The sequence below is a fragment of the Halichoerus grypus genome, chromosome 9 (assembly GCF_964656455.1).
Source record: "Halichoerus grypus chromosome 9, mHalGry1.hap1.1, whole genome shotgun sequence".
NCBI lineage: Eukaryota > Metazoa > Chordata > Mammalia > Carnivora > Phocidae > Halichoerus > Halichoerus grypus.
The window spans coordinates 3,823,351-3,849,630 of record NC_135720.1 but is presented as its reverse complement, the minus strand read 5'-3'; the positions used below and the strand labels follow the sequence as shown (position 1 = coordinate 3,849,630).

Below are 26,280 nucleotides of genomic sequence, written 5' to 3'. Positions count from 1 at the left end.
GTGCAGTGTTCAGGAAAGGCCTCCTCCCTGACATGGCGACATGCGAGGACACTCCTGAAGGAGGTGGCTGGGGTGGGGACAAGGAGGACACACACAATCCAAGCAGAGGGAGAGCAGATGCAGAGGCTCTGAGCAGGGGCCGGTCAGCCTTGCTCAAGGATCCCGTGTGGCTGGAGGGAGGGAGCCGGATAGGAATACAGGCAGGGATGTGGACCTCTGTACACTGGGAGTGACAGATCACTGCAGTATCTGGCTTTAGGGTCAATGAGCCAATTCTGATTCAGGGAATAGTGCATGGAGCTCATTGTTTCCAAATGTGATGCTGGAATCTTCGTTCAGGATATCCTCTAGGAGGAGGACTTTTTTTTTTTTAATATAATATTTATTTGACAGAGAGAGACACAGTGAGAGAGGAACACAAGCAGGGGGAGTGGAAGAGGGAAAAGTAGGCTCTCCGCTGAGCAGAGAGCCCGACGCGGGGCTCGATCCCAGGACTCTGGGATCATGACCTGAGCCAAAGGCAGACGCCCAACGACTGAGCCACCCAGGCGCCCCAAGGAAGAGGACATTTTTAAGAAAACATAGATAATCAGAATGGGCACCTGGGTGGCTCAGTCGTTAAGCGTCTGCCTTCAGCTCAGGTCATGATCCCAGGGTCCTGGGATTGAGTCCCACATCGGGCTCCCTGCTTGGCAGGAAGCCTGCTTCTCCCTCTCCCGCTCCCCCTGCTTGTGTTCCTGCTCTTGCTATCTCTCTCTCTGTCAAATAAATAAATAAAATCTTTAAAAAAAAAAAAAAAAAGAAAACATAGATAATCAGAATGTGAGAACTCTCCAAAGTCATCCTACTACTTTATTTGATTCACAATATGGCATACTTCTTTTTTTATCGTTAGAAAGGGTTCTTGGGGCGCCTGGGTGGCTCAGTCGGTTAAGCATCTGCCTTCAGCTCAGGTCATGATCCCAGCGTCCTGGGATCAAGCCCCACATGGAGCCCTGCATCGGGCTCCATGCTCAGCAGGGAGCCTGCTTCTCCCTCTCCCTCTGCCTGCCTGTCTGCCTACTTGTGATCTCTCTGTCAAATAAATAAATAAAATCTTAAAAAAAAAAGAAAAAAGAAAGGATTCTTACTAAAATCAGTTACTATATTTCTAATTTAATCAGTTTTCTCTCCAAATAATTACAAAACAAAAATAAAGGTTTTTAAAAACCATCAAAACATTGTTAAGCAAATTGTGGTTTTAAATATTCATTCATTTATTAACTGAACCATATTAATGAGTGCCCTCAACAGGCTAGCCTCACCTCCTGATGACTCATACAGAAGGCTTCTTTGCCCCAGTGCCGATACAGCTCGAGGATACCAATCAAGTCACCAATTGCAGTGACAATTGGTAAACAAAGAACAGACTGGATGCGAGTCCCTGACTCCAGTCCAGTACCTCTTGGAAATCGTTCATCCTGAAAAATCAAAGGAGAAAAGATATAAATTCAGTAAAAGAAATGGAATCATTATGTTAAGATTCTTATTTCTGCCAGAAATTGCCTAATACTTGTAATAAAAAAATAGGCAGTCCCTTTCAAAGGAAAACCAAATGACAATGGACACTATAAACTATATTTAAGAAAATGCTTATCTTTAGCAACATGGCACCTGTTCACAGATACTGCTTTAATGTTTCTTTAACCCCGTGCAGTAGAATTTAGTTAATCAATGAATATATATTAATTTCATGCAATAATAAAAGTAATTATGATGGCTAACACACATCACCTTCTATGTGCTGGAACTCTTCCAAGGGTATATAAATACCACATGAAGGAAAGTATATATAAAAAATTGTTTCTCTTCTATTTTTAAGGTTAGAATAATACACAAGTGTACGTTAATGATAGTCATTCTGATTGAACCTCAAAAGCTCACATTAAGTATTCAAATCATCCAATAATTATGAATTACTTGTGAAAAATGCAGTTGGTTCTTTGACTTTAATAATTTTCTAGCTTAGCAAATCACTCAAAGGAATACAGGGAAATTGAATGAATTGATACCAAAGCACCAATTCTATTTATTAATTTCTGTCTGTAGGAAGCTTTTCATAAATCAAGAACAGTACAAATATGTGTTTGTAATTTACAGATCTTTTGAAAGCCTGCATATACAATAGAACATTTTCAAATGACAAGTTGTATAGTATCTACTTTCAACACTTTAAAATTGAAAATATTTGACATATGACATTATGTAAGTTAAAGTATAAAACTGTTGATTTGATATATTTATATATTGTAATATGATTGCCATTGTAGTGGTAGTTAGCATCCCTATCATGTCACATAATTCTTTTTTTTTAATTTTATTTATTTTAGGGGTGCCTGTGTGGCTCAGATAGTTAAGCGTCTGCCTTCAGCTCAGGTTGGGCTCCTGGCTCAGCGGGGAGCCTGCTTCTCAGCCTCCCTCTGCCTCTCCCCCTGCTCGTGCTCTCTCTATCTGTGTCTCAAATGAATAAATAGAATCTTTAAAAAAAAAAAATTTTATTTATTTTAGAGAGAGAGAGCGCACACAAGCGGGGGGCAGGGGCAGAGGGAAAGGGAGAGAGAGAGAATCTCAAGCAGACTCCGGGCTGAGCATAGAGCCTGATGCGGGGCCCAATCTCATTACCCTGAGATCATGGTCTGAGCCGAAACTAGGAGTCAGAGGCTTAACTGACTGAGCCACCCAAGTGCCCCACTTGATTATCTTTATAATGAAGATCTACTCTTTCAGCAACTTTCTTTATCTGTATCTCTACCTATACAGATAATTAGTGGCAAAACCAGAATTAAAACCCAGATCTCATGACTCCAACTTAGCACTTTTTCAGAGCAATTTCATTACACCTCTATAGTTGTTTGCATACTTGTCAATTTTAAAGTCTAAGCTCATGTAGTGACATTTCATCACAATACTCACATATAGTGTGGAAGACTGTCACATTCCCCACACCCGTGTCCTTCATCAGTATCTGCCAATACTGACCTGGGCTTGTTTATGTCATTTACTTTGGCTAATGCAAGGATAGTAAATTTGATGAAAGCAAGGGTTGAAAACTCACTTGCATGTTTCACCTATTCTCTGGAACCTGTCCACCATCATGAGAACATTCCAGGCCAACTTAACTTTACACAGGGAGGTGGGGGAGTGATAAACACAGAGAGCTGAGGCCCTCTGAGGCCAGCCAGCTGGTAAGTGACGGGCCAGTTGATCTCAGATGCACAAGCCCAGCTGCACACAGCCCAATCAGCAGAACGGCCCAGTGCACGGGCTCATGAGAAGGCCCAGGTGGCCGCCGCAGGACAACACAACTTGGGGCAGCACGGCACTCAGCATTAGCTGACACACTCCTGGCCGTCTTGCCGGGATATACCACACGGAACAGTGATCACTTAGTTTACCTAAATATAAACATGCATTTTATGCTTAACTGTACTGGCAGGTGCTTAAATAAGAACTATTCAAATCTAGCTCTCAGTGGGTATATAAGGTATGATTCTCTGAGGACAAATTTTAGTTTACATACAGATTCATTTATTGATCTGTATCTTGCTCTAATGCTTTTATAAAATGGCTTGAGTCATAACATCAAAATGATATGTCATCTTTATGAAATAAATACTTCAGGTTACAAATGTCACAGAGTAAAAAGTCATTTACCCCAAGGATGTCTTCCACTAGCAACGTTTTTCTGGACTTGGCCACGTAGGCAGAGATGGTGGTGCCCTGGGCAATGGGCCCAGCAGGGATGAGCCGGGGTTTTCCTTCCTTGATTCCAGGTGGAGTGAACACGCACAGACTCTAGCAAGGAGAAAGAACATGTTTTATAGACCTCCCTGTACTTGGCACTACGAAAGACTCCTAGATATTACTTATCGGTCATGAGGAATCTGCGAGCCAACGAAGAGAGACAGAAAATGATGAAAAGTGCCTTGATCAAACTGGGGTATGTGAGGTGAAATTCTTTCTAGTATTCCCGATAGGACACAAAATGCAGGCTAGATATATGACTTCAATGAATGCCTCGCAGAAGAAAAACTCTTAAAATAGCCTCCTATTTTGATATATAGGAAACAATAAAATGGAAAAAGAAAAGTTGTCCTTGGGGTCAAGGTATTATCAAGAAACAGACATCAGGCCCAACCTCCCCTAGAGACTGGACTGACGGATCTGGAGACAGGATCAGGGACTACAAGTCAAATTGATTTGGTTGTATTTTTCATTTTCATTAAAAATCTTTTTAAGATTAGATAATCCTCTTAAGCTACACATGTTCCTACTAATACTTGCTTTACTAAGCAAATGTATTGCTTAGTAATAGCAAAAATCCAAAATATTTTGGACAAATCTGGGTGCATCTTTCCCTTTCAAATGATTAGGTGGGAAGGTAAACTCCTGAAACTATTTTAAGATAAGTGTTTTTTAAAAATATGATCAGTTATTTTGACTAAATCCAATATTTTAAATAAATTTCGACTAAGTAAGAATTGCTAATCAAAACAAATCACCTAGAATTGGGGGCAATATTTTGGCATAACTGTATTATGATTATCTACTCACTTTGAAAAATACTAAAGTTCAGGTAAATTCTCCCAGCATTTTACTTTTATCTTAAATTGGACTGCTGTAAGTTAAAGTCTGAAGACATCTGAAGCAGTAAGATTAGATAATCCTCTTAAGCTACACATGTTCCTACTAATACTTGCTAATATGAAGCAAATTCTAGTTGAAGACATTGAGATCGATATAATCATACACTTATTAGATACATGGTTTTCAAGCTCTATAATGTCAGAGAACCCCTTCTTCCTATAAAATCTTACTATCACACGAGAGTAAAGCCTATAAAAAACAAGCTCCTTTAATCAACTGGGAGTGGGGCGGGCGGAGGGAGGGAAGCAGAGCATAGGTGCACCCCCAGCTGCTTTAAATAAATGATTACTTACAGATTAGAAGCTAAGTTCAAAATATTTTATTCACACATATATCTATATCAGTTAGCACTGTGCTTACAAAGCATTTGTAATTAAGTACTATCAATGCCTGTGAGAAATACATTTTAAATGACTCTTTGTAAGAGATTAAGTTAAAACTGTTTATTATGCTTTAAAATGATTTTAAAAATTTAACTCCATATAAGATAGCAAATGACAATTCCACCTTATTATTTTTAAAGAGGCTAGAATTCGTGTCACCAGTTTTAAAGTTACTGAGGTTCCATGACACACCAATATGCATATGGCGCAGATGAAGTTAGGACTTTGATTAGATTTAGTAACTATCACTGCCACAGTAAAAGTCAGTGTGCCACCCTAAGATTGAGAGAAGAGTAGAAGAATTATTCAAGAACAGGAAGAAGGGATGATTGCAAGAAAAAATTGTAAAGGATGTGGTATATTTAGCTTGAGGAAAAATCGAAACTGATAATGTTTTTCTCAAACTTTGAGAAAGTTAATCACAAGATGGATGCTGAGCAACGTTCTCTTTACCAAAGAGAGAATGCAGGAAATGAACTTGGACGGAACTGAGGGGTTCGCCTCGCTCCTACAGAACTTCCTTGGACTGTGACAGAAGGTAAACTCTGGAGCAAGCTCCCAGCAGTAGCTTTGGATTTTTTTTTTTTTTTAAGATTTTATTTATTTGACAGAGAGAGAGCGCACAAGCAGGGGGAGCAGCAAGCAGAGGGAGAATCAGACTCCACGCTGAGCAGGGAGCCCGATGCGGAGCTCGATCCCAGGACCCTGGGATCACGATCTGAACCGAAGGCAGATGCTTAACAGACTGAGCCACCCAGGTGCCCCAGATTTTTTTTTTTTAAATAGTCTTTGGCTTTGTTTGTTGTTTGAAGATCTACAACAGACATCTTTTTTGGATGACTTTGCTATATGTCCTTTAAGGCTAGATTTAATATCTACAAGTTATAATTAACCTTCAAAAATCAATAATGAAAGAATAGCTTATATAATCCTATATTATTAGGAGGTCATTTATGTAATATTATAAAATATTTATTCCCTCTATGTAGGATTTCTATATGAGGCACGAGAAACAGATAAGCAAACACTGCACCAAGGGTGTATGGAAAGCTATTCTATATACTAGGCTTGCTGACAATAAAAGGTTTGGAAATCTTTCAACTACTTGATTGAATCTGAAAAACTTGTGGATAATAAATAGTTACCAAAAAATTAAATAATTCTTTACCGTGGAAACTCTACCTTTGTTTTACCAATTACCTTATGATTTTTGTTCATATTTATCAAATAGAAGTGTTTCCAAATGAGAGCTAGATGAGTGCTAACAGTACTGAATAAATCGTCAAATGAAGGCCAAATGCTCAGGTGGGAAGGGAAAATGAGGACCGACCTAGGACTGACACCTCTTTCTGACGTGTTTCACCTTCTCCCCTCTGCATTAGTGCTTTCCCATTCTTTTTTGTTTCTGTGTTTTACTCCATACAATTCCCTGTGCAAAGGTTCACTTCATAACATCCATTTCTGATTGAAGATCAACCACTGGTTTGAATTCCGTGTTCAGTAATAGCATGTTCTTTATGTTGTTCATCATCTTTGCAGTTGAATGCACTAATTGGCAGCTATTACTGCAGGTGGAAAAAATCTAACAAACCTCTAAATTAGAGGCTGAATTTTACATGCACTCAAGGGATGGGGAAGATTCATTAAGCCTACCTTTATTTACTCTCCAGAAATAATCAAACGGACAGCTGTGTACTGAACAGTCACTCCTCATGGTTAAGCTATTACCTTCACCACACACTCAGTCTCCGAGAACACTTGGGTCTGTTTCTGAATTCTCAATTCCATACCAGTCGGTTGATCAGCCACCACACTGCTTGAATGACTATAAACTTGTCGTAAATTTTGTGACCTGACAAGGCAAGTCTTGCTTCAGTTCTTAACGTTTCAAGGTAATCACAGTTTATTTGATAAGATATACTTTGCATCTTTCATTGGCAAAGGGGCTGCATTACTGAATTAACCAATAATGGGTGTAAGTTCTTGGGAAACTTACAAAGGAAATAGTAACTTTATTTTTATTTTTTAAATTTAAATTCAATTAATTAACATATAGTGTATTATTAGTTTCCGAGGTAGCGTTCAGTGATTCATCAGAGTAACTTTATTTAAAAAAAATCATTATGATTTTTGACAAGGGTTTGACTGGGATGTTCAGGTTATTAAGATAAAAAATATTCTATTTTATAGGAGGGTGAATGGAAACTGCTTTTTATCAAACATCACTACACAGTATTTTAGAATGTATTAAGACTACATGTACTTACAATATATCATTTATGTATAAAATGCCATGTTGAGCCGAGTCTCTAAAATTAATTCCTGCTCTAACACTGTATCATCTATGAAAACTTTTATTAGCACAAACATATTTTAGGGGCTAGAGATAAAAACAACGAAAAACAAGGAAAAGGTCCAAAGTTTCAAACCTCAACCACCTCTACTCTTTCCAGAGAAGAAATCACCTGCATTCAGAACATGAAACTTGAGAAATCCTGCTGCTGGTCTTTCTTCCCCCCACGGGCTCTCCCCGGGGCTGACTGTTAGTCCTCCACCTCCCAGGACCATCAGAGAGACTGGCCATGTGGTGGGAGGGGGCAAATCAGCTTCCTCAATTTTTCAAAGAAACCCATTATGAACTAGCCAATATTTCTGGAATAACAGCAATTTTTAATACTTATTTCTAAGGTTAGGTAATTGAAAGTAGGCAAGATTGGTAACAGTCATGACCAGTAAGTAGGTGGGCTCAAATGAACATAAAAAAGCATTCAAATTATAAAAAAGCAAATTAGGAGAAATAGATTTGGTGGAAAATGAACAATAGAAAAGACTATCACAATTTATTGGAAAAAAAAACATGATTTTTTTGATGAAATGGGAAAATCTGGTTCATTGACATCAATTAAATAGATACATCAGGTGATAGACATCATTCTCATTTTCCTTCCCATACACAATTCAAAGACCACTTTATTCATGAAACTTTAGTTTTTATATGTCAAGGTTTCAACTCACAACCAGTTAAATTTTAGAAATATTTTAAAAGTGTATTATTTAGGCTTACCATTGAGTTATTTTTCTCACAAGACACTAGATGGCAGTGGACAGTAAATGAATTTAGATCTATGCAGATGGCCAGGAGCAACTGGCCCCCACGTTCACCTGGAACTTTAAAGAGAGAACTAACTCTGCATGATTCTTAAAATTAACCTATTGAAGTTCATTGTGCAGTTGAAGAAAGTCATGCAATTACTTTAAGATCCTTGCTATAAACTGGTTTTAATACCAATATATGAAAAGCTATCTATGAACTTACTTTATGAATTAAAAAATTTATGAGTTCGAAAGGTTTTCAGCTTTTACAAACAACTCTTATAGATAACACAAGAAAAACTGTAATAATATTATAAAGTATGTTATGTATCAGAGTAAAAGACCGGGTATGAAAGAGAAAACCTGTAAAAACAGTAAAAGTTTAATTAACCAAAAAAAAAAAAAAAAAGTTATTTTCCAACAAATATTTCAAGAGTACCTTATACACATCATATGTCAGTCTCTGCTAAGGGTCAGGACATACAAATACACTACTTCCTCTCCTAACTCCAGATTTCTCACAGACTGCTGCTTCTGCCTAAGAAAGCCCTTTATTTCCCCTTCTTACCTACTAAGTGAGAGGTCTCCCAAGCCCTGCTTCAACAGAGCTAATCATCTGAGTTGCTGGTAATGTGATCCACCTCAGCACCCCCATCAAATTCAGTATCCCAGAACACCTTGGCTTCCTCTCTGTTTGCACTCAAGACCCTATGTTATAATTAACTGTGGATTTCTCCATTTCCTCTACTGGTTGTACATTCTTTGATGACAGGAATGGTGGTTTGTTTTGTTTTTTATAATCTTTGTATGCTCAGCAATTTAGCATAGATTTTTGGTACACAGCAGGCATTTCAAGTGGTTTGCTGAATGAATAACAATCATGACATAACACTTAACCAATGGAAGTTAAACTAAGATTTAGAAAGTTTAAACAGATTGTCAAAGTCACAAAGTGGTGAACTGGAACTCACATGGGCCAACTCCAGAATCACGATTTTTTGGGAAGCTGTCCTTCTTCCAAGCTCTGAAACAATGTGTATAGCACAAGAATTCTCTTTCCTGAAGGACTGTCCCAGTGGAACGTGAACAAGAAAAGCACAGGGAAGGTATAATGAGGGAACCTATTCTGGTTCATCACTGTTCCCAGGGGTAGCAAACAGCCTGAACAAGGTTTATACTCAAAAAACCATCTGGAATATATGTCCTAGTGGCTTTTAGAAAAGCTTTATTTTAATGCTGTTTTTCGTTTCTTCCATTTACTGGTCCTATTAGGTTTTCTATCATCATTTGCATTAAATGGGACAATTTATATTTTCCTCAAAAACTGTCCATTTTGTCTAGATGTCCATATTTATTAGTGCAAGCATCCTCTCATAATTTATCATTTTCATTCTATTGTTGTATCTTCTAAATTATTAAACATAAACAATTGTGTTTTCTCTTTTTTATTAATTAGGTTAGCAAACAGCTTATATCTGTATAGTTTTTTTAAAGATGTATTTATTTATATGAGAGAGAGGGGGTGGAGGAGAGGGGGGTGGAGGGCAGAGGGAGAGAGAATCCTCAAGCAGACACGGGTCTCAATCTCACGACCCTGAGATCACAGTCTGAGCCAAAAGTCGGACACTCAATTGACTGCACCACCCAGGTAACCCCTATACCTGTACAGTCTTTAAATTCTCTTGTTTATATGGGTTTTGTTTTTCTAAGTCCATAGGTTAAATTGGCAAATCCCAAGAAGACAGAGATTTTAATTTACTACCGCGTCTCTAGTACTTGGAACACTACCATGCAGTCGTACCCGGTAAGAATGTGCTGAATTAATGAATTAATATTCTTTTGTCTCTTATTTATTAATCCCTCAAAAATACAAGATGTTTAATACTTCGAGGATGTGGATTTTCCACTGCAAACAACTTTGCCCAGAGCTTTAGCAATACTACAATTCATTTTTGTAAATATTATACTCTCCAATAACTGTATTTTTTCCCCAAAGAGTCACAGTACACGTTTTTATTTATGTTAATTTCCTTGTTTTTAGACATTATGGGGATCTGAATTCTTACATGGGGGTTAAATGCATCAAAGTAGGGTCTAACCCAAAGAAGAAAGGGAAACCCATGTTGGTAAATCTTAAAATAATATAGAGTATTTTTACTATTGTATTCTTCTGTTCTTTTTTGGGGGGGTTTTGGTGTGTTTTGCTTTAAAAATTTTGATGCATCAAATATTTACCGTGTAAACTTCATAACAGCTCTGCCTTCACTGCAGACTAAACCCTTCACAAATCCCAAGTGACCTCCTGTTCCAATTTAATGCTTTTATTCCCCAAACTCAACTTCATCATTGATCCTGTGCCACTCACTCTCCTTTTGTTTTCATTTTTCTGGAATAGGTTTGCTCCATCTAAAATTACCTTCTTATTTTATTTTTATTTTTTTTTTTAAATGTTATTTATTTATTTGAGAGAGAGAGAAAATACAAGCGGGGGGTGAGGAAGGGCAGAGGGAGAAGCAGGCTCCCCACTGGGCAGGGAGCCCGATGTGGGGCTCAATCCCAGGACCCCGGGGATCATGACCTGAGCCAAAGGCAGAAGCTTAACGACTGAGCCACCCAGGCGCCCCTAAAATTACCTTTTTATTTTCAACCACTCCTGAGTCCTTTGTTTATATGTGCCTCTATAAAATAGAAGACAGTTGTGGGGTTTTTTAATTTAATTTAAGACAAAAAAAAAAAAATTTAAGACTTTTTTTCTTCCAATAGCTGGGCCCATTCTACTTACAATTTTGTTGTGACATATTTTGTAAGGAGTTTCACAATCTATTTTATGTTTTATTTTTAGTGTTTTAATACTACTTAGTTTGTTTTCTATCTTTTCCTTAACTTGCCATGTTTTCTTTAAATGTTTTCCTCTCTGACAATACTGACGTGGGTTTTTAATTCTAATTCAAAAGTGGAACTTTTGATATATTTAAATATTATTTAAATTCTATTTCTCAATGCATCAATTTTGGAGATTATTTCCACTGATTCTTATTTATGAAAAAAGAAATTAATACTTTTATAAGTATAAGAATTTTATAATTCCTCTCATCTCTATCTTAATCCTTGGTATTTTTGATATAGACTAAAAATTTTATCTCAGTCTATTTGGGTTACATTTTATAATTTTTTCATGAAATCATATACATTTTGTTGTAAGTGTGAGTTATTTAAGGCTTTATAATTGATTCAAAATCCTGAGGCAATTTTTTAAAAAAATTTATAAATATCTATAATATGCCACCTTGTATTAAGAAAATACACATGTATCTGCTCACCCGGGCAAAGATAAAAAAAAAAAAAGCTTTATTTTATTTAATACAGTTAGCTTACATTTTAGAAGTACGTCAACATCTGTTCAAGCAATAGGTCAGATTAGATAATATGATACTACTGAGAAAAACAATTTTAAAATTATTTTTAAAGGCTGGATAAAGTACATTTTACAATCCTTTCTAATGCACTGCTGTACTGAGAAGAATGGATGGAATCCACAGAAATCTAAAAAGAAGTCAATAAAGGAACCTTCGAGGCAAGCAAATCCTGAGCTGGATTGTTCTTGAGAGCAACAAAGCCTAGATGTACTGACCTCCCCTCAGGAAATCACCGTGGCAAACAGGAGAACCCCTACAAGGAGCCAGGACCCGCAAAGGGCTAACGCCTCATTTTAGCTGGAAGGGTAAATACACTTACAGCTGCAAGGAGATTACTAGTACCCCAGATTATCTTGAATTTACTGCTAGAGGGAAAATAAAAATCTCTTCTGAGAAATCATAACTGTGTATCACATGAGTGTGAGGCTTGAATGCATACTACTTTGTAGTCTGAAAAAAATCTCATGAGATAATTTAAAATAGTCCTGGATTAGTAGTGCCTTAGGTGACTGGCAAAAACAAATACATATCCTGTCTCCAGGAAAGGAACTTAAACACAGTCCTTCTTAAGAACAGCCATTTAAAAAGGCCCAAGGAAGAATATGATTCACAGTTAAAACATAAAAGAAAATAAAACACATGAGCAAATAAGCCACCATCTGTGAGAGATGGATGAAACAAAAGCCAAGAAATGTAAATTCAGAAAGAATATAAAACAATATTAAGAGGTATAGTTAATGTTATCTAGAGTTATCTCCCAAGAAATAAAAGATAAACTTAAAAAAATATCCAGGGAATAAAAAACTATACTGAAGAACTGAGAAAAATAAAAAAAGAACCCAAAGTAACTATGTTCAAGTCAATATACAGAGAGATAATTTTTGTTAATGTGAACTCCATCCAGCAAAGATATATTTCAAGGAAGTGATGACATAAAGACATACTCAGATAGACAAAAACTGAGAGTTTCCCATCAGCACACTCTCACTAAGGGAAATTCTACAGGACAGAAAAGTGACTCCAAATGGAAGACTTGAGATGCAAGAAAAATGAAGAGCAAACAAAGTGGTAATTATGTAGATACACCTAAAGAAACACTTCAGGGGTGCCTGGATGGCTCAGGCCATTAAGTGTCTGACTCTTGATCAGCTCAGGTCTTGAACCCAGGGTCGTGAATTCAAGGCCCACGTTGGGCTCCACATTGGGTGCGGAGCCTACTTTAAAAAAAAAAAAAAGGAAAGGAAAGGAAGAAAGAAAGAAAGAAACACACACTTCAGTGAACTTAAGACTTTTGGCAAGGTCTTCTTCCTACTTACAGAAATCCCCAGGGCCGGGAAATATTAAAGGCGTAGCTGCCTGTGCGGAACACATATAAGGAAAAATGTGGTGAACAAAACGCAGTAATTATCCCCTAAAAGTATCCTCCCAGCAAGACAAGGTCTCTGCCTTCATGGAGACTACATTCTAGTGAGAAAGCCAGATAAACACAAATTACGGATAAATACATAATTACAGATTCAGCTCAATTCTCTGGAGCAGCACATGATACTAACACACAAGAGAGTGAGATGGACTTCGGAAGGTCAGAAGAGGCTACAATTTTTGCGAGGTACTCTGCTGTTCCTAGGGACAATGCTGTTGAGCAAGGCAAGACCAAGGAAGAGTGACCCCAGAGAGAGACAGGCAGAGTGAAATCAACTGACGTCAGGAGTATAAAGAATAAAGAGCCGACTAAAGCCTGGCAGGGATATAGTGTCATCCCCTCAATTAAGTTACAAAAGTGAAAGAATTAGAACTGATATACATAGAATACAATTTAGATATTGTGGACACAAAAGCTTTTTCTAAATCACATATTCCAGGAACCTACTTCACGAAGGTCAACGTATAAACAAGCTTGCAAAAATAAAGCAACAAACAAACAAACAAACAAAAAAACAAAAAACAAAACAGCCAAATGACTAAGAATATGGGATTTGGGAATCTAAATCCAGGCTCTAAAAGTCAAGCACTTCCTGAGGCTTGCACACTCTGCAGACCCCTGGCCTCTTGTTGCCTGCCCTTCCTGACCTCTGCAAACCACTTCCCCCCATTTTCTTTCACACAGAGCAGAAGAGGGTCATCCCATGGGGCTGTCTCAGTTCCAGGGTTCACTCCTTTTCATGTAAACAGCTAGAAATGCTGAGTCCAGGATCCAGGCTTCAGCAAAGAACTGGATCGGTCTGAGTTTGGGTCACAAACAGCTGGGATTGAAGGGAAAGGGTCACGTGGTATATACTCAGCTGCCAAGACCAAGCAAGCCCTGTGAGTTGTCTGCAGATCCCAGGGGCGTCATAAGGAGGAGATGTGCACTCTCATGATCACCCTGAGCTAACATACACACCAGTACATTTTAAATATAATTGCAAATTATGTAATAGTTTCCTAAAAGGCAAAATTTTAGAAATAAATATTTGGAATGAACAGGAAAGAATGAGATCTATTTGTTATTTTAGTAGCTTAGCCATTAGCCTGAAATATCATTTGAAGTTTTTAGAAGTAGTAGTGATATCTGAATAATTCAATTTAATAAACACTCTTATTCTGTACATGGAAGGCACGAGGAGAGATGCTGGGTGAATGAGAAGATGATCAAGAAAAGGTCTTTGCCTTAAAGAGCTTTTAATCCTGTAACATAAATTTTTACTATGCAAGGGGAAATGGAAGGGCTGCAGAAATGAAGAGGATCAATTATGGGTTCAGTAAATCAGCCAAGAAATATTTTTGTGCAACTACTGTTCATCCTTTGCACTACTGTATTATTCAGGAATACTATCAAACATCTCAGAATACTTGCATCTCTATTCCTATTAACATTTTATATAATATAAATAGCACACATTTTGATTACTCATGAATACAAGTATTATATTAAAAAAATACATTCCAAATATCAAATAACAATGCCTAACACATAAGAAATACATAGTAAAAATTTTCCAAATATATTTATAAATGATCTCTATATATTTTAACTACAAATATAATTCTTATTGGCTCAGAATATTATTCTAAAATGTTATGTATGTGCTTTTAATATCATAACAAAAATCAAATGCCAGTAGCTGAACATCTTGAAGTACTTTTGAAAGTCCTTTCTACACATTGCATTTGACGGTGGGCTGTGCTTTGAGTAAGTTAAACCAGAGACACCTATTGCACAGAACACTGGAGCAGGTACACCCGAGAAGCCTCATGCCATGGACAGTGTGAGTGATGGCTGCCACAGCTCGGGGACCCCCACTTAGTAACTCCGTCCCAGCACTGCTGGAGTTGCCTTAAAGAAATCTAAAAAAATCACATAAAAAATGCTAAACTTTTGTTCTCATTTTACTCGACTGCAGACTGTGCGTTGCACGGGCATACACTGTCCGTGATGCCCCAGCCCACACTGCTGAAACAGCTTCTGTTCTAAACAGTAAGTCTAGAAATGCCATTCCTAAGATAGGATACCACAAACCAAAACTAAAACAATAAATAAATTATAAGATTTTATGCCCAAATGTTGCCACGCTGCTAAACTTTTCAGCTGGCAATAACTGTATATGGAAATAGAACACAAAATGAGTTTCAAGTACCTAATACCCATGCATCTGTTAAGTTGTTTGTAACCCAGTGTATCTTTTTAAAAAAGCTTATGACATTTTCTTATCTAGAGCACCAAAATCTAAATTTAGATACTTACATTATTGCACTCTCCAAGGAAATACAGTGCAAATCCATCAGCTTTTGTGGCTGCCAAAGTAATAAAAAGGGAAGAAACTAATCTCAATGCAAGAATACACCATGTATGAACTCTTTAAGGTGAGACCTCAGATAGGAGTCTTTGTGAAAGGACTGTTAACATAATTAATGGTCATGCAGTCAACTAAGCAGATTAATTTACGGCTTTACTCAATCACATAATTAGAGCATTTTCATTCATTATTCATCAGCTATTGAAATTTTAAGATGTGACATCCTCAAATGCATGTAGCAGTCGATGCACTATGTAATAATATCTTTGTGAAACGTTTAAGTATCACAATTATTGGAAATATTTTTTTAAGAACTGTATTTAATTTTTAAAGTATGAAAAATACCAGATGTAATATTCATAATAATGAATAATCAATATTAGCATCAACCAAAAAGGATGAGAGATATATATATATATATCTCCACATATCATCACTGAAGAGAACATGATTTAAACTTTCCTAAAACCGCTTCAGGGCCTTCTGAAGGCAATCATCATGGCAGATAACAGATACTATTATCAGAGGACTGCCTGAATGTAGACCCCTGCTTCACTCCTTTTTCACTCATGTGGCTGTGGGTAAAATATTCAGCCTGTTTTTACCACAGCTTCCTCATCAGTAAAATGGCAATAACAGTATATAAATCTGTCATCTCCCTAAATAAATTTAAAATGGTTTTTGTTCCTTAAAAATTAATGATTTCCTTCATAAAGATGTGATTTAATTCAATAAAACTATACTTTCCAAAGAAAACTAGGTTTTATTTAGAAATCATAGTATATTCCATTTATATCTGGCAGATACTTTTTTGGGATTAGATAATTTAGGAACTTAGGAACTTTTAGGTTTGACTCATTCTGGTAGTTTCATAATAAAATATTTTCATTTCAAATTTAGCCCAAGAATAGAAGTAAATAAATGACTTGCACTTGCCTTGTAGTAAGTATATTAACTTTCTCCATTTTCTGCAATGGAATAAAAGAAACTTCAGATTTTCTACCAGGAGGAATACAAAACATTTCTTACCTATTTTAATGATGCTACTCAATTCATAGAGGAGTAGCTGGTTGTCTCCTCCTGTATCCAACCGTTGTTCTATGTAGCTGTTTAGTTCATACACAACTCCCTGCATATTCGTGTCTTGGTACTTTTAATAAAAAGAAAGAAGAAAGAAAAAAAGAAAGAAAGAAAGGATATAATTAAATACAATAAAATTAAAATCCCTTAGTTTATAAAACATACTATTAACATATATAACTTTATATACTTTCTTTTATGCTTTTACACATTATGCTTTTAAAGAGCATTGTTTAAATATTATAATCTACTATAAAAATAGATTGAGGGGCGCCTGGGTGGCTCAGCCTTTAAGCGTCTGCCTTCAGCTCAGGTCATGATCCCAGGGTCCTGGGATTGAGCCCCGCATCGGGCTCCCTGCTCCGCGGGAAGCTTGCTTCTCCCTCTCCCACTCCCCCTGCTTGTGTTCCTTCTCTCACTGTGTCTCTCTCTGTCAAATAAATAAATAAAATCTTTAAAAAAAAATAATAGATTGAAAATTAAAATTGCTAGGACTTAGAATTATAGATTCCATGTATACTTATATTAAAATATCAAATTTTACAAATTACCTCTTTATTTCTGAAGTTTTATATATAATCAGTAAAAGTAGTACAAGAGTTTGCTAGAAAAGTGAACTGATATGCATCGCACTGGGGGAAGCAGGGTTTATTCCTCTCTATTCATCCTCACCAATGGGGCCACCACCTTAGGTGGATCTCAGCTCTTCCCCAGACACGAGGCAGTGACTCTCACCGTTGCTGTCATGGCCCTACCAGCTGCCCCACTGCAAGTCCAAAGCTCTGGGCTTCACTGTAGTAGCAGGGACAACAGCAGGTGGATGGGGTTTGGGAAAAAGGTGGAAGCTAAAGACACAAAGAAATGGAAAAATGTTCCATGCTCATGGATTGGAAGAACAAATATTGTGAAGATGTCAATGCTACCTAGAGCAATCTACACATTCAATGCAATCCCCATCAAAATACCATCCACTTTTTTCAAAGAAATGGAACAAATAATCCTAAAATTTGTATGGAACCAGAAAAGACCCCGAATAGCCAGAGGAATGTTGAAAAAGAAAAGCAAAGCTGGCGGCATCACAATTCCGGACTTCCAGCTCTACTACAAAGCTGTCATCATCAAGACAGTATGGTACTGGCACAAAAACAGACACATAGATCAATGGAACAGAATAGAGAGCCCAGAAATGGAGCTTCAACTCTATGGTCAACTAATCTTCGACAAAGCAGGAAAGAATGTCCAATGGAAAAAAGACAGTCTCTTCAACAAATGGTGTTGGGAAAACTGGACAGCCACATGCAGAAGAATGAAACTGGACCATTTCCTTACACCACACACAAAAATAGACTCCAAATGGTTGAAAGACCTAAATGTGAGACAGGAGTCCATCAAAATCCTAAAGGAGAACACAGGCAGCAACCTCTTTGACCTCAGCCGCAGCAACTTCTTCCTAGAAACATTGCCAAAGGCAAGGGAAGCAAGGGCAAAAATGAACTATTGGGACTTCATCAAGATAAAAAGCTTTTGCACAGCAAAAGAAACAGTCAACAAAACCAAAAGACAACCGACAGAATGGGAGAAGATATTTGCAAATGACATATCAGATAAAGGGCTAGTATCCAAAATCTATAAAGAACTTATCAAACTCAACACCCAAAGAACAAATGATCCAATCAAGAAATGGGCAGAAGACATGAATAGATATTTTTCCAAAGAAGACATCCAAATGGCCAACAGACACCGAAAAAGTGCTCAACATCACTCGGCATCAGGGAAATCCAAATCAAAACCTCAATGAGATACCACCTCACACCAGTCAGAATGGCTAAAATCAACAAGTCAGGAAAGGACAGATGTTGGCGGGGCTGTGGAGAAAGGGGAACCCTCCTACACTGTTGGTGGGAATGCAAGCTGGTGCAACCACTCTGGAAAACAGTATGGAGGTTCCTCAAAAAGTTGAAGATAGAGCTACCATATGATCCAGCAATTGCACTACTGGGTATTTACCTCAAAGATACAAATGTAGGGATCCGAAGGGGTACGTGCACCCCAATGTTTATAGCAGCAATGTCCACAATAGCCAAACTGTGGAAAGAGCCAAGATGTCCATCGGCAGATGAATGGATAAAGAATATGTGGTATATATATACAATGGAATATTATGCAGCCATCAAAAGGAATGAGATCTTGCCATTTGCAACGACGTGGATGGAACTGGAGGGTGTTATGCTGAGCGAAATAAGTCAATCAGAGAAAGACATGTATCATATGACCTCACTGACATGAGGAATTCTTAATCTCAGGAAACAAACTGAGGGTTGCTGGAGTGGGGGGTGGGGTGGGAGGGATGGGGTGACTGGGTGATAGACACTGGGGAGGGTATGTGCTATGGTGAGCACTGTGAATTGTGCAAGACTGTTGAATCACAGATCTGTAACTCTGAAACAGATAATACATTATATGTTAAAAAAAAGAAGAAGAAGATAGCAGGAGGGGAAGAATGCGGGGGGGAATCGGAGTGGGAGATGAACCATGAGAGACGATGGACTCTGAAAAACAAACTGAGGGTTCTAGAGGGGAGGGGGGTGGGAGAATGGGTTAGCCTGGTGATGGGTATTAAAGAGGGCACGTTCTGCATGGAGCACTGGGTGTTATGCACAAACAATGAATCATGGAACACTACATCAAAAACTAATGATGTGATGTATGGTGATTAACATAACAATAAAAGAAATTTTTTAAAAAAGGCGGAAGCTAAATCATAGCTACTTCCAGCACAAGCCAGTACTGTGTCTTCTCTAAAAGTACTGAAAAGCTGCCTTCCACCAAGCTTCCCTTCCTAAGCCTATTCTCCAAACAATAGCCATGGTAAATTTTATAAACAAAATAAAATTCTGTCATTCCCTGGCTTAAAATATTCTTGAGGCTTCCCACTGCACTTAGAATAACAGACTCCTCACAGGACGGCCTCGCACATGCTACAAAATGCGCTTACTCTCTGCCGACAACACTGTCTCAAGCCACCTTTCTCTTTCTTGACCACTCAGATACCTTTTGCTCCTGAAGGTTTATTACTTGTCATTATTCTTTTGTCCAAATTCCAATACAGTTAATATGCAGTGCTGCATTAGTGTCCGGTGTACAATATAGAGATTCAGCACTTCCATACATCACCTGGTGCTCATCCCAAGTTCATCCCTTCATCCCCATCACCTGTGTCCCCCATCCCCCCCCACCCACCTCCCCTCTGTAACCATCAGTGTGTTCTCTAGAGTCAAAAGTCTGTTTCTTGGTTTGTTTCTCTCCTCTCTCTTTCCCCCCACCTCCTTTGTCTTTCCATTTGTTTTGTTTCTTAAGTTCCACACAGGAGTGAAATCATATAGTATTTGTCTTTCTCTGACCGACTTATTCTGCTCAGCATTATACTCTCTAGCTCCATCCACATCGTTGCAAACACTTGCCATTATTTTTGATTACTGTTCTCAATCAATGTCTGGGGAATGAGTGAATGTGAATAAATACATGAAAGAATGGATGAATCAATCAATCATTCCACAAATAGTCACTGGCAATCCTGACAATCTACTATACACAGGCACTCTTCTAGACAGAAGAGATGCTAGGGAATTAACAGAATAAAGTTCCAGGCTTCAAGGAACTTACATTCTAGGTGGAAGAAAATAAGTAAGTGAATATTATAGTGCGACAGGTGGTGATAGGTGCTATGCAGAAAAGGGAGCAGGGAAGGCTAACAGCCAAGACCTTTGGAGGGAGAGAATTACCCTTTTAAATAGGATGGACAGGGAGGGAAGGCTTCAGTGGCATGGGACATCTGAACAGACTCCAATGGAACCTAATACCTTTTCCCCTGGAATCAGCTTACCCTCTCCTACCTTCCTTATCAGGGACTGCTAATTATCCACCACCTTGCTCTGCTTCTGACCTATAAGCAGACTCTAGTCCACGCAGGCCCCAAAAAATGAAGTACGAAGGATGACTTGTCTCAAGGTGCAATACATACCAAAAAGAGTAAGACACTACTTTTTAGAGATCCAAACACCATTATGGGTCCCAGGCAGAGGGCAGAGGACATCAGGTGAGCAATGGAGATGTAGCTCAGGTCTGTCTCAGAAGTGAGCCCCAGTGGGTTTTCAAACACCTGTGGTAACTACAGTTTTAGAATGCACTTTTGGAACGGGCATCCTCAGAAACTGACAGAATTCCACCCTGAAGGATCCCCACTGAAAAGGAGTGAAGATGTGAGACTTGCAGAAATCTGGAGGAAGAGCTTTCCAAGCAGAGAGAACAACAGAAATAAACTAATGAACATGACCCCAAAGCGTCAAAATAGAAAACTACCAAGCATTCTTATGCTTTAGCACCAACTTCGAGAATGACCGACTGTCCTCTTAGACTCTGACCTACTGCTGCCACTCCTTGTGTCCTCTCCAAAATCAGCTTCTCTGCTCTGTGTGTGCTCTGCTCCCACACTGCTGAGCCTCATGTACCCAGGGTCGGCTTCCCCCAGCCCCTTGAACCTGTGCATCCTACTTGCTTTGTTGCACTCAACCATGGTAAACCACTGGCCTCCTGCCCAAGTTTTGTGATTCTTTTTGCTAAAAGTTTATCTGGTTAGCAGTTATCATAACTTCCCAGTTATTCTCTAGCTGCAGATATTCTCCAAGTCCTACTCTTGTGCAGATACCACTGTGGGAGCGAAAGCTTGCACGAAAAAATCACGAACACTCTGAAATTCTAATGCCTCCCAAGCATGACAGCATTGTATGGGGCCACAAAAGCTCATGCTGTTCCTTTATCATCTGTAAACAAGATCCTATTTGATGACTGCCAGTTTTGAAGAATTCCAGAGAAAAGATTCTACTCTAACATGCCCTCTCTCTCCCTCACCACTAATTAGAACCATTCGTTTTGTATTTTTCCCCCCAAAGTCCTGGGAAAGAGCTTATCTGAGACTGAAGCTAACCCAAAGAAAAGCTAGGCTAAAAGAAACAAAGAGACTAAGTCATAATGACAGTTTGAATCCCTAGATTCAGACACACAAAAACCATCATGCCTAAAAACCTATCCATAGACATAGACTGTTCAAGAACCATTAAATCTCTGAACACTTCCTTTTTCTTCTGGGGAGGGGCACTTTAGGTAGCCTCAGGTGGGCTCCTAGTCACCCCATAGAAGAGTCCCTATAAAAATGATACACAGGTAGTTTCCTTTCTCTGACAACGTAATTCTGAAAGTACACCTGTTCATGGGACCTGTGTGCAGTGCTGAGAGGGAAGAACAGCTATTCACTGTCTCTGCTGGAAGGACTGGGTTGTCAGACAAGTGAGAACAAGAAGGCATGCCTCAATATGGGCAGTTCATTCTGGGGTTTCCTTTCGCCGAGTCTCTGAGCTTTCCTTTTCTCATTTATAGGACAGGAAGCTGAAGTGCACTGCCTTTAAAATACCTTTCCGGGTGCCTGGGTGGCTCAGTTGATGAGCGTCTGCCTTCGGCTCAGGTCATGATTCCGGGGTCCTGGGATCCAGCCCCGCATCAGGCTCCCTGCTTGGCAGGAAGCCTGCTTCTCCCTCTCCCTCTGCCCCTGCTTGTGTTTCTACTCTCACTATCTATCTCTCTGTCAAATAAATAAATAAAATCTTTTAAAAAAATACCTTTCAACACTCACTGTCTATGATAATATATGACCTAGGATTTTCATTTTGTCATTAAGCTTCAAATTCTAATAGATAGGTTAGTACACCCTGCTTCCTTTGATTGCCAGTGACAACTGCATCATAAGAGCAAAATGTTTTATGGTTACTATTACATATTAATGTACTATTAACTCTCAAATATTAAAGCCCTATCTACATAGCGAATCATTCAAGCCATAATATACTGTAAAACTTAATATATAAATGTGAAGTAGTAAGCATAATGATTGTTGGGTTGTTGGCCTCCAGCCATCTTGCTTCTCAGGATGAGCAATACACAAGGAAAGGCAGAGGAAACACGTGGAGGTGAATGTCAAATAACACCCCTCCATGGCACTCTTTGGAAACAATGTGATGAAGGAAGCTTACTAAGGGATCGATTCAATTCAGTTAAATGAACTTTCAAGACCAAAGCTTCACTGAAAGAAAATCACAAGAGTATATTAATGAAGTTGCTCAGGGGCGCCTGGGTGGCTCAGTTGTTAAGCGTCTACCTTCAGCTCAGGTCATGGTCCCGGGGTCCTGGGATTGAGCCCCACATTGGGCTCCCTGCTCAGTGGAGAGTCTGCTTCTCCCTCTCCCACTCCACCTGCTTGTGTTCCCTCTCTCGCTGTGTCTCTCTCTGTCAAAAAATAAAATCTTAAAAAAAAAAAACTGGTATTTGCACAGCATTTTAACTTCACAAAGTCCTTTCACTGCCTTTATTCTACACAAGACCCCATCCAAAGCATATACTGAGTATCACTGAGACTTTCATAATTCAAGAAGTTAGAATTCTCAGGTAGAATGAGCTGGGCAATGCATAGCTTCTCGAACCTTAGAATCCAATTGGATGCTGCCACCTTCATTTTCTGTTCCACACTGATTTTCAAGTAGAGCTTGCTTTCCATTACGGCAACTTCTGAAAACATGGGTTTGCAAAGATGTGACTTCACTGAAAGGATTGCAGTGACCAAATACTGGAACTGTGAACTCTGTCAAGCTCTGTCTGACAGATATCATTGTGTTTCCCATAGAACTTTTTTTTCCTCCCCAGAGAACTTTCATGGGTCCTGAGCCACTCTTGTCGGTTTGCTGTGATGCCCAAGAGCACTTGGAACAGTTTGGGAACTAGGGGGACAGTGACTCCATCACCTGGAGGGGAGTAATGTTTTATGAGATATGATGGTAACAAGTGGAGCAGTACTAATCCTTGGTGATAGCTGGTTTAGCCCAGAAAACAAATGCTCCCAGACTTGCTAAAATGAATTAGGTATTTAAACAGAGATGGGAAAACCACTTCACCAGGAGAGGTTAGACGCAATTCAAGAATGAAATGAGAACTTGAACAGTGTGAAGTCTGTGATCCCTGCTGGCCCGAGAGCCCATGATTCCATGAGGGATCACTGGCCTGTCCTGAAGGGCTAGGACAATTCACTAGAAAACATGGTGAGACAAGGGCTGGATAAACACAGAACAGTGTGCAACAACAGCTTTTAGTTTTTAGTATAATCCTATAATTGAATAATATCTTCTCATTCTTTAAATTCTTCCTATTTCTTTTACAACTTATCTTTTTTGTAATTTATTTTTGACATAATTTCAAACTTATAAAAAACCGCAAGAATACAAAAAACTCCTTGATGCCATCGATATTGACATTTTGTCCTATTTGCTTTCTCATTCTCAGTTAATTCTGCCTTCCTTCCTCTTTACCTATTATCTATTATTCTATCTACACACACACACACCATAGTCATAAATATTTTTTTCTGAATATGTGAGAACATGTTGGTGTGCTCTTTACCCCACAACTTCACTGTGTATTTCCTAAGAAACAGAATATTCTCTTACATAGTTACAACATAGTTACCTTGATCAGAAATTTTAACATTGCCACAACAATATTAGCTAATTAAAACTCCACATTCAAATGCCAATAATATCCTTATAGTTATCCATCCTGCTGGGCCAGGGTCAAATCCCAGATCACATATGGCATTTGGTTGTCATGCCTATTTGGTATACTTTAATGTGGAACAATTCCACAGTCCTTCCCTTGTGTCTCTTGAACCTGACGTTTTGTATAATGTGGCTCAGTTAGGATTCGTCTGATGTTTTCTCAAGATTAGAATCAGGTTTGCATTTTTGGCAACAGTACAGTGGAAGTGCTGGGGCCAGAACTCTACCATCCCCCCTGTATTTGGTATTTGGCATTCCACCGGGAAGAAGAGCTTTCCATTCTTCTCATTCATTCATTCATTTATATGAGTCTGGACTCACAGATTCTTATTTTATTCAATAGGTTACCATCCATTAATATTGTCACATATGCATTTTGACTCTCCCATTACCCCAGATTTGGCCGGCAGGAACCCCTCGAGACAGCCCCTGTACCCCTGACATTCTTCACGATTCTTACAACACTTTCTTACCTTCTCATCATGTATTTTGCCAGCCCTGGTATTAGCCATTTCTGTTTCTCAAAGAAATACAAGTTCCTTTTAATGGAGAGGGGTATTTAAAATTTAAGCCCAGGAGCTGTATGGGCCACTGCTCTCGAGGCCTCTAGGCCTCTCATTTATGTAAACAGGGTATAGATGAGAAGCCCTCGTATAAATATATATACATATATACACGTGGGTAATTCTGTATTTATCTATATGTACGTATAGGGATAATAAAAACTATGAATTCATACTAATACCTCTAGTTCCAGCTAACAATTCAGTGTGCATTCTAATACTCCCCATTTCCATATTTGTAATTCCCTCTTGCAACAGTGAGAAATCTTACTGACAAGAGCCTTAATATATTTATACCCCTTCTCAGGCCTAGGATATACATGAGTAGTTTCAGAAATGCTAAGCCATACCACTGAAAGCAGCAAACCTAAGGTGTCAATATTCTTTTAGATTTTTAGGTAAATTAAAGAAACACTAAAATGTACAATTCATTAAACTCTGACAAGTAGATAAATCCTTATAACATATATACTTATTAAGACATACAAAATCAACATACAGAAATCATTTCTATGCACTAACAACAAGCTATTTACAACAGCAACAAAAAATAATCAAATATTTGGGAATAAATTTAACCAAGGAGATGTAAGATATGTAGACTGAAACTTATAAAAAATTGAAAAATGAAAGAGAAGAAGACACAAAATAAATGGAAAGAAATTCCATGTTCAGGGATTGGAAGAATTAATAATAGTTAAAATGTCAATAGTATCCAAAGGGATCTATCTAGTCATTCAATGCAATCCCTATCAAAATTCCAAGTTTTTTTTTTTTTTTTTCCACAGAAAGAGAAAAAACAACCCTAAAATTTGTTTGGAACCATAAAGACCCTGAAAATCCAAAGCAATCTTGAGAAAAAAGAACAAAACTAGAAGCATCACACTTCCTGATTTCAAACTATATCATTATAAGGCTCTAGTAATCAAAATAATATGGTACTGGCATAAAGAGAGATACAAAGACGAATGGAACAGAACAGAGAACTCAGAAATACACCCATGCATATACAGTCAACCTATCCTTAAGAAGGGCACCAAGAATATACAATGTAGAAAGGACAGTCTCTTCAATAAACGGTGCTGGGGAAACTGGATATCCACATGCAGAAGAATGAAACTGGACCCTTATCTTTCAGCATACACAAAATCAACTCAAATGAATTAAAACTTACACTTAAGACCTGAAACTGTAAAACTCCTAGAGGAAATCACAAGGAAAACATAGTTCCTTGACACTGGTCTTGGCAATGATTTTTTGGATATGATATCAAAAGCACAGGCAACAAAGGCAAAAATAAACAAGCGGGATTATATCAAACTAAAAAGCTTCTGCATAGCAAAGGAAACTGTCACCAAAATGAAAAGCCAAACCACAGAATGGGAGAAAATATTTCAAACCATTTATCTGATAAAGAAGTAATATCTAAGTTATGAAAAAAAAAAACCCACTCATACACCTGAATAGAAAAATAATCCCAAATGACTCAATTAAAAAATGGGCAGAGGGGCTGAACAGACATTTTCCAAAGAAGACATACAAATGGCCAACAGGTGCAGGAAAAGGTGTTTAATATCACTAATCATCAGGAAAATGCAAATCAAAATCACAATGAGATATCACCTCAC

At 38.2% G+C, this 26,280-nt stretch overlaps 1 protein-coding gene and 1 pseudogene across 9 annotated transcripts in view; one reads left to right on the top strand and one right to left on the bottom strand.

The window, feature by feature from the left end:
- Window positions 1-26,280, bottom strand: part of PDE10A (phosphodiesterase 10A) — a 577,666-nt gene that overhangs the window by 75,313 nt on the left and 476,073 nt on the right. For all 8 annotated transcript variants that reach the window (XM_036122880.2, XM_036122883.2, XM_036122888.2 and 5 more), the window contains 4 exons: window positions 16,384-16,504; window positions 15,303-15,352; window positions 3,694-3,834; window positions 1,305-1,460 (listed from right to left, as the gene is read on the bottom strand). In XM_036122880.2, coding sequence (XP_035978773.1) covers window positions 1,305-1,460; window positions 3,694-3,834; window positions 15,303-15,352; window positions 16,384-16,504 — 468 coding nt within the window. The remainder of the gene's footprint in view (window positions 1-1,304; window positions 1,461-3,693; window positions 3,835-15,302; window positions 15,353-16,383; window positions 16,505-26,280) is intronic.
- Window positions 1-26,280, top strand: part of LOC118555036 (26S proteasome regulatory subunit 6A pseudogene) — a 747,413-nt pseudogene that overhangs the window by 440,280 nt on the left and 280,853 nt on the right. The window lies entirely within an intron of this gene.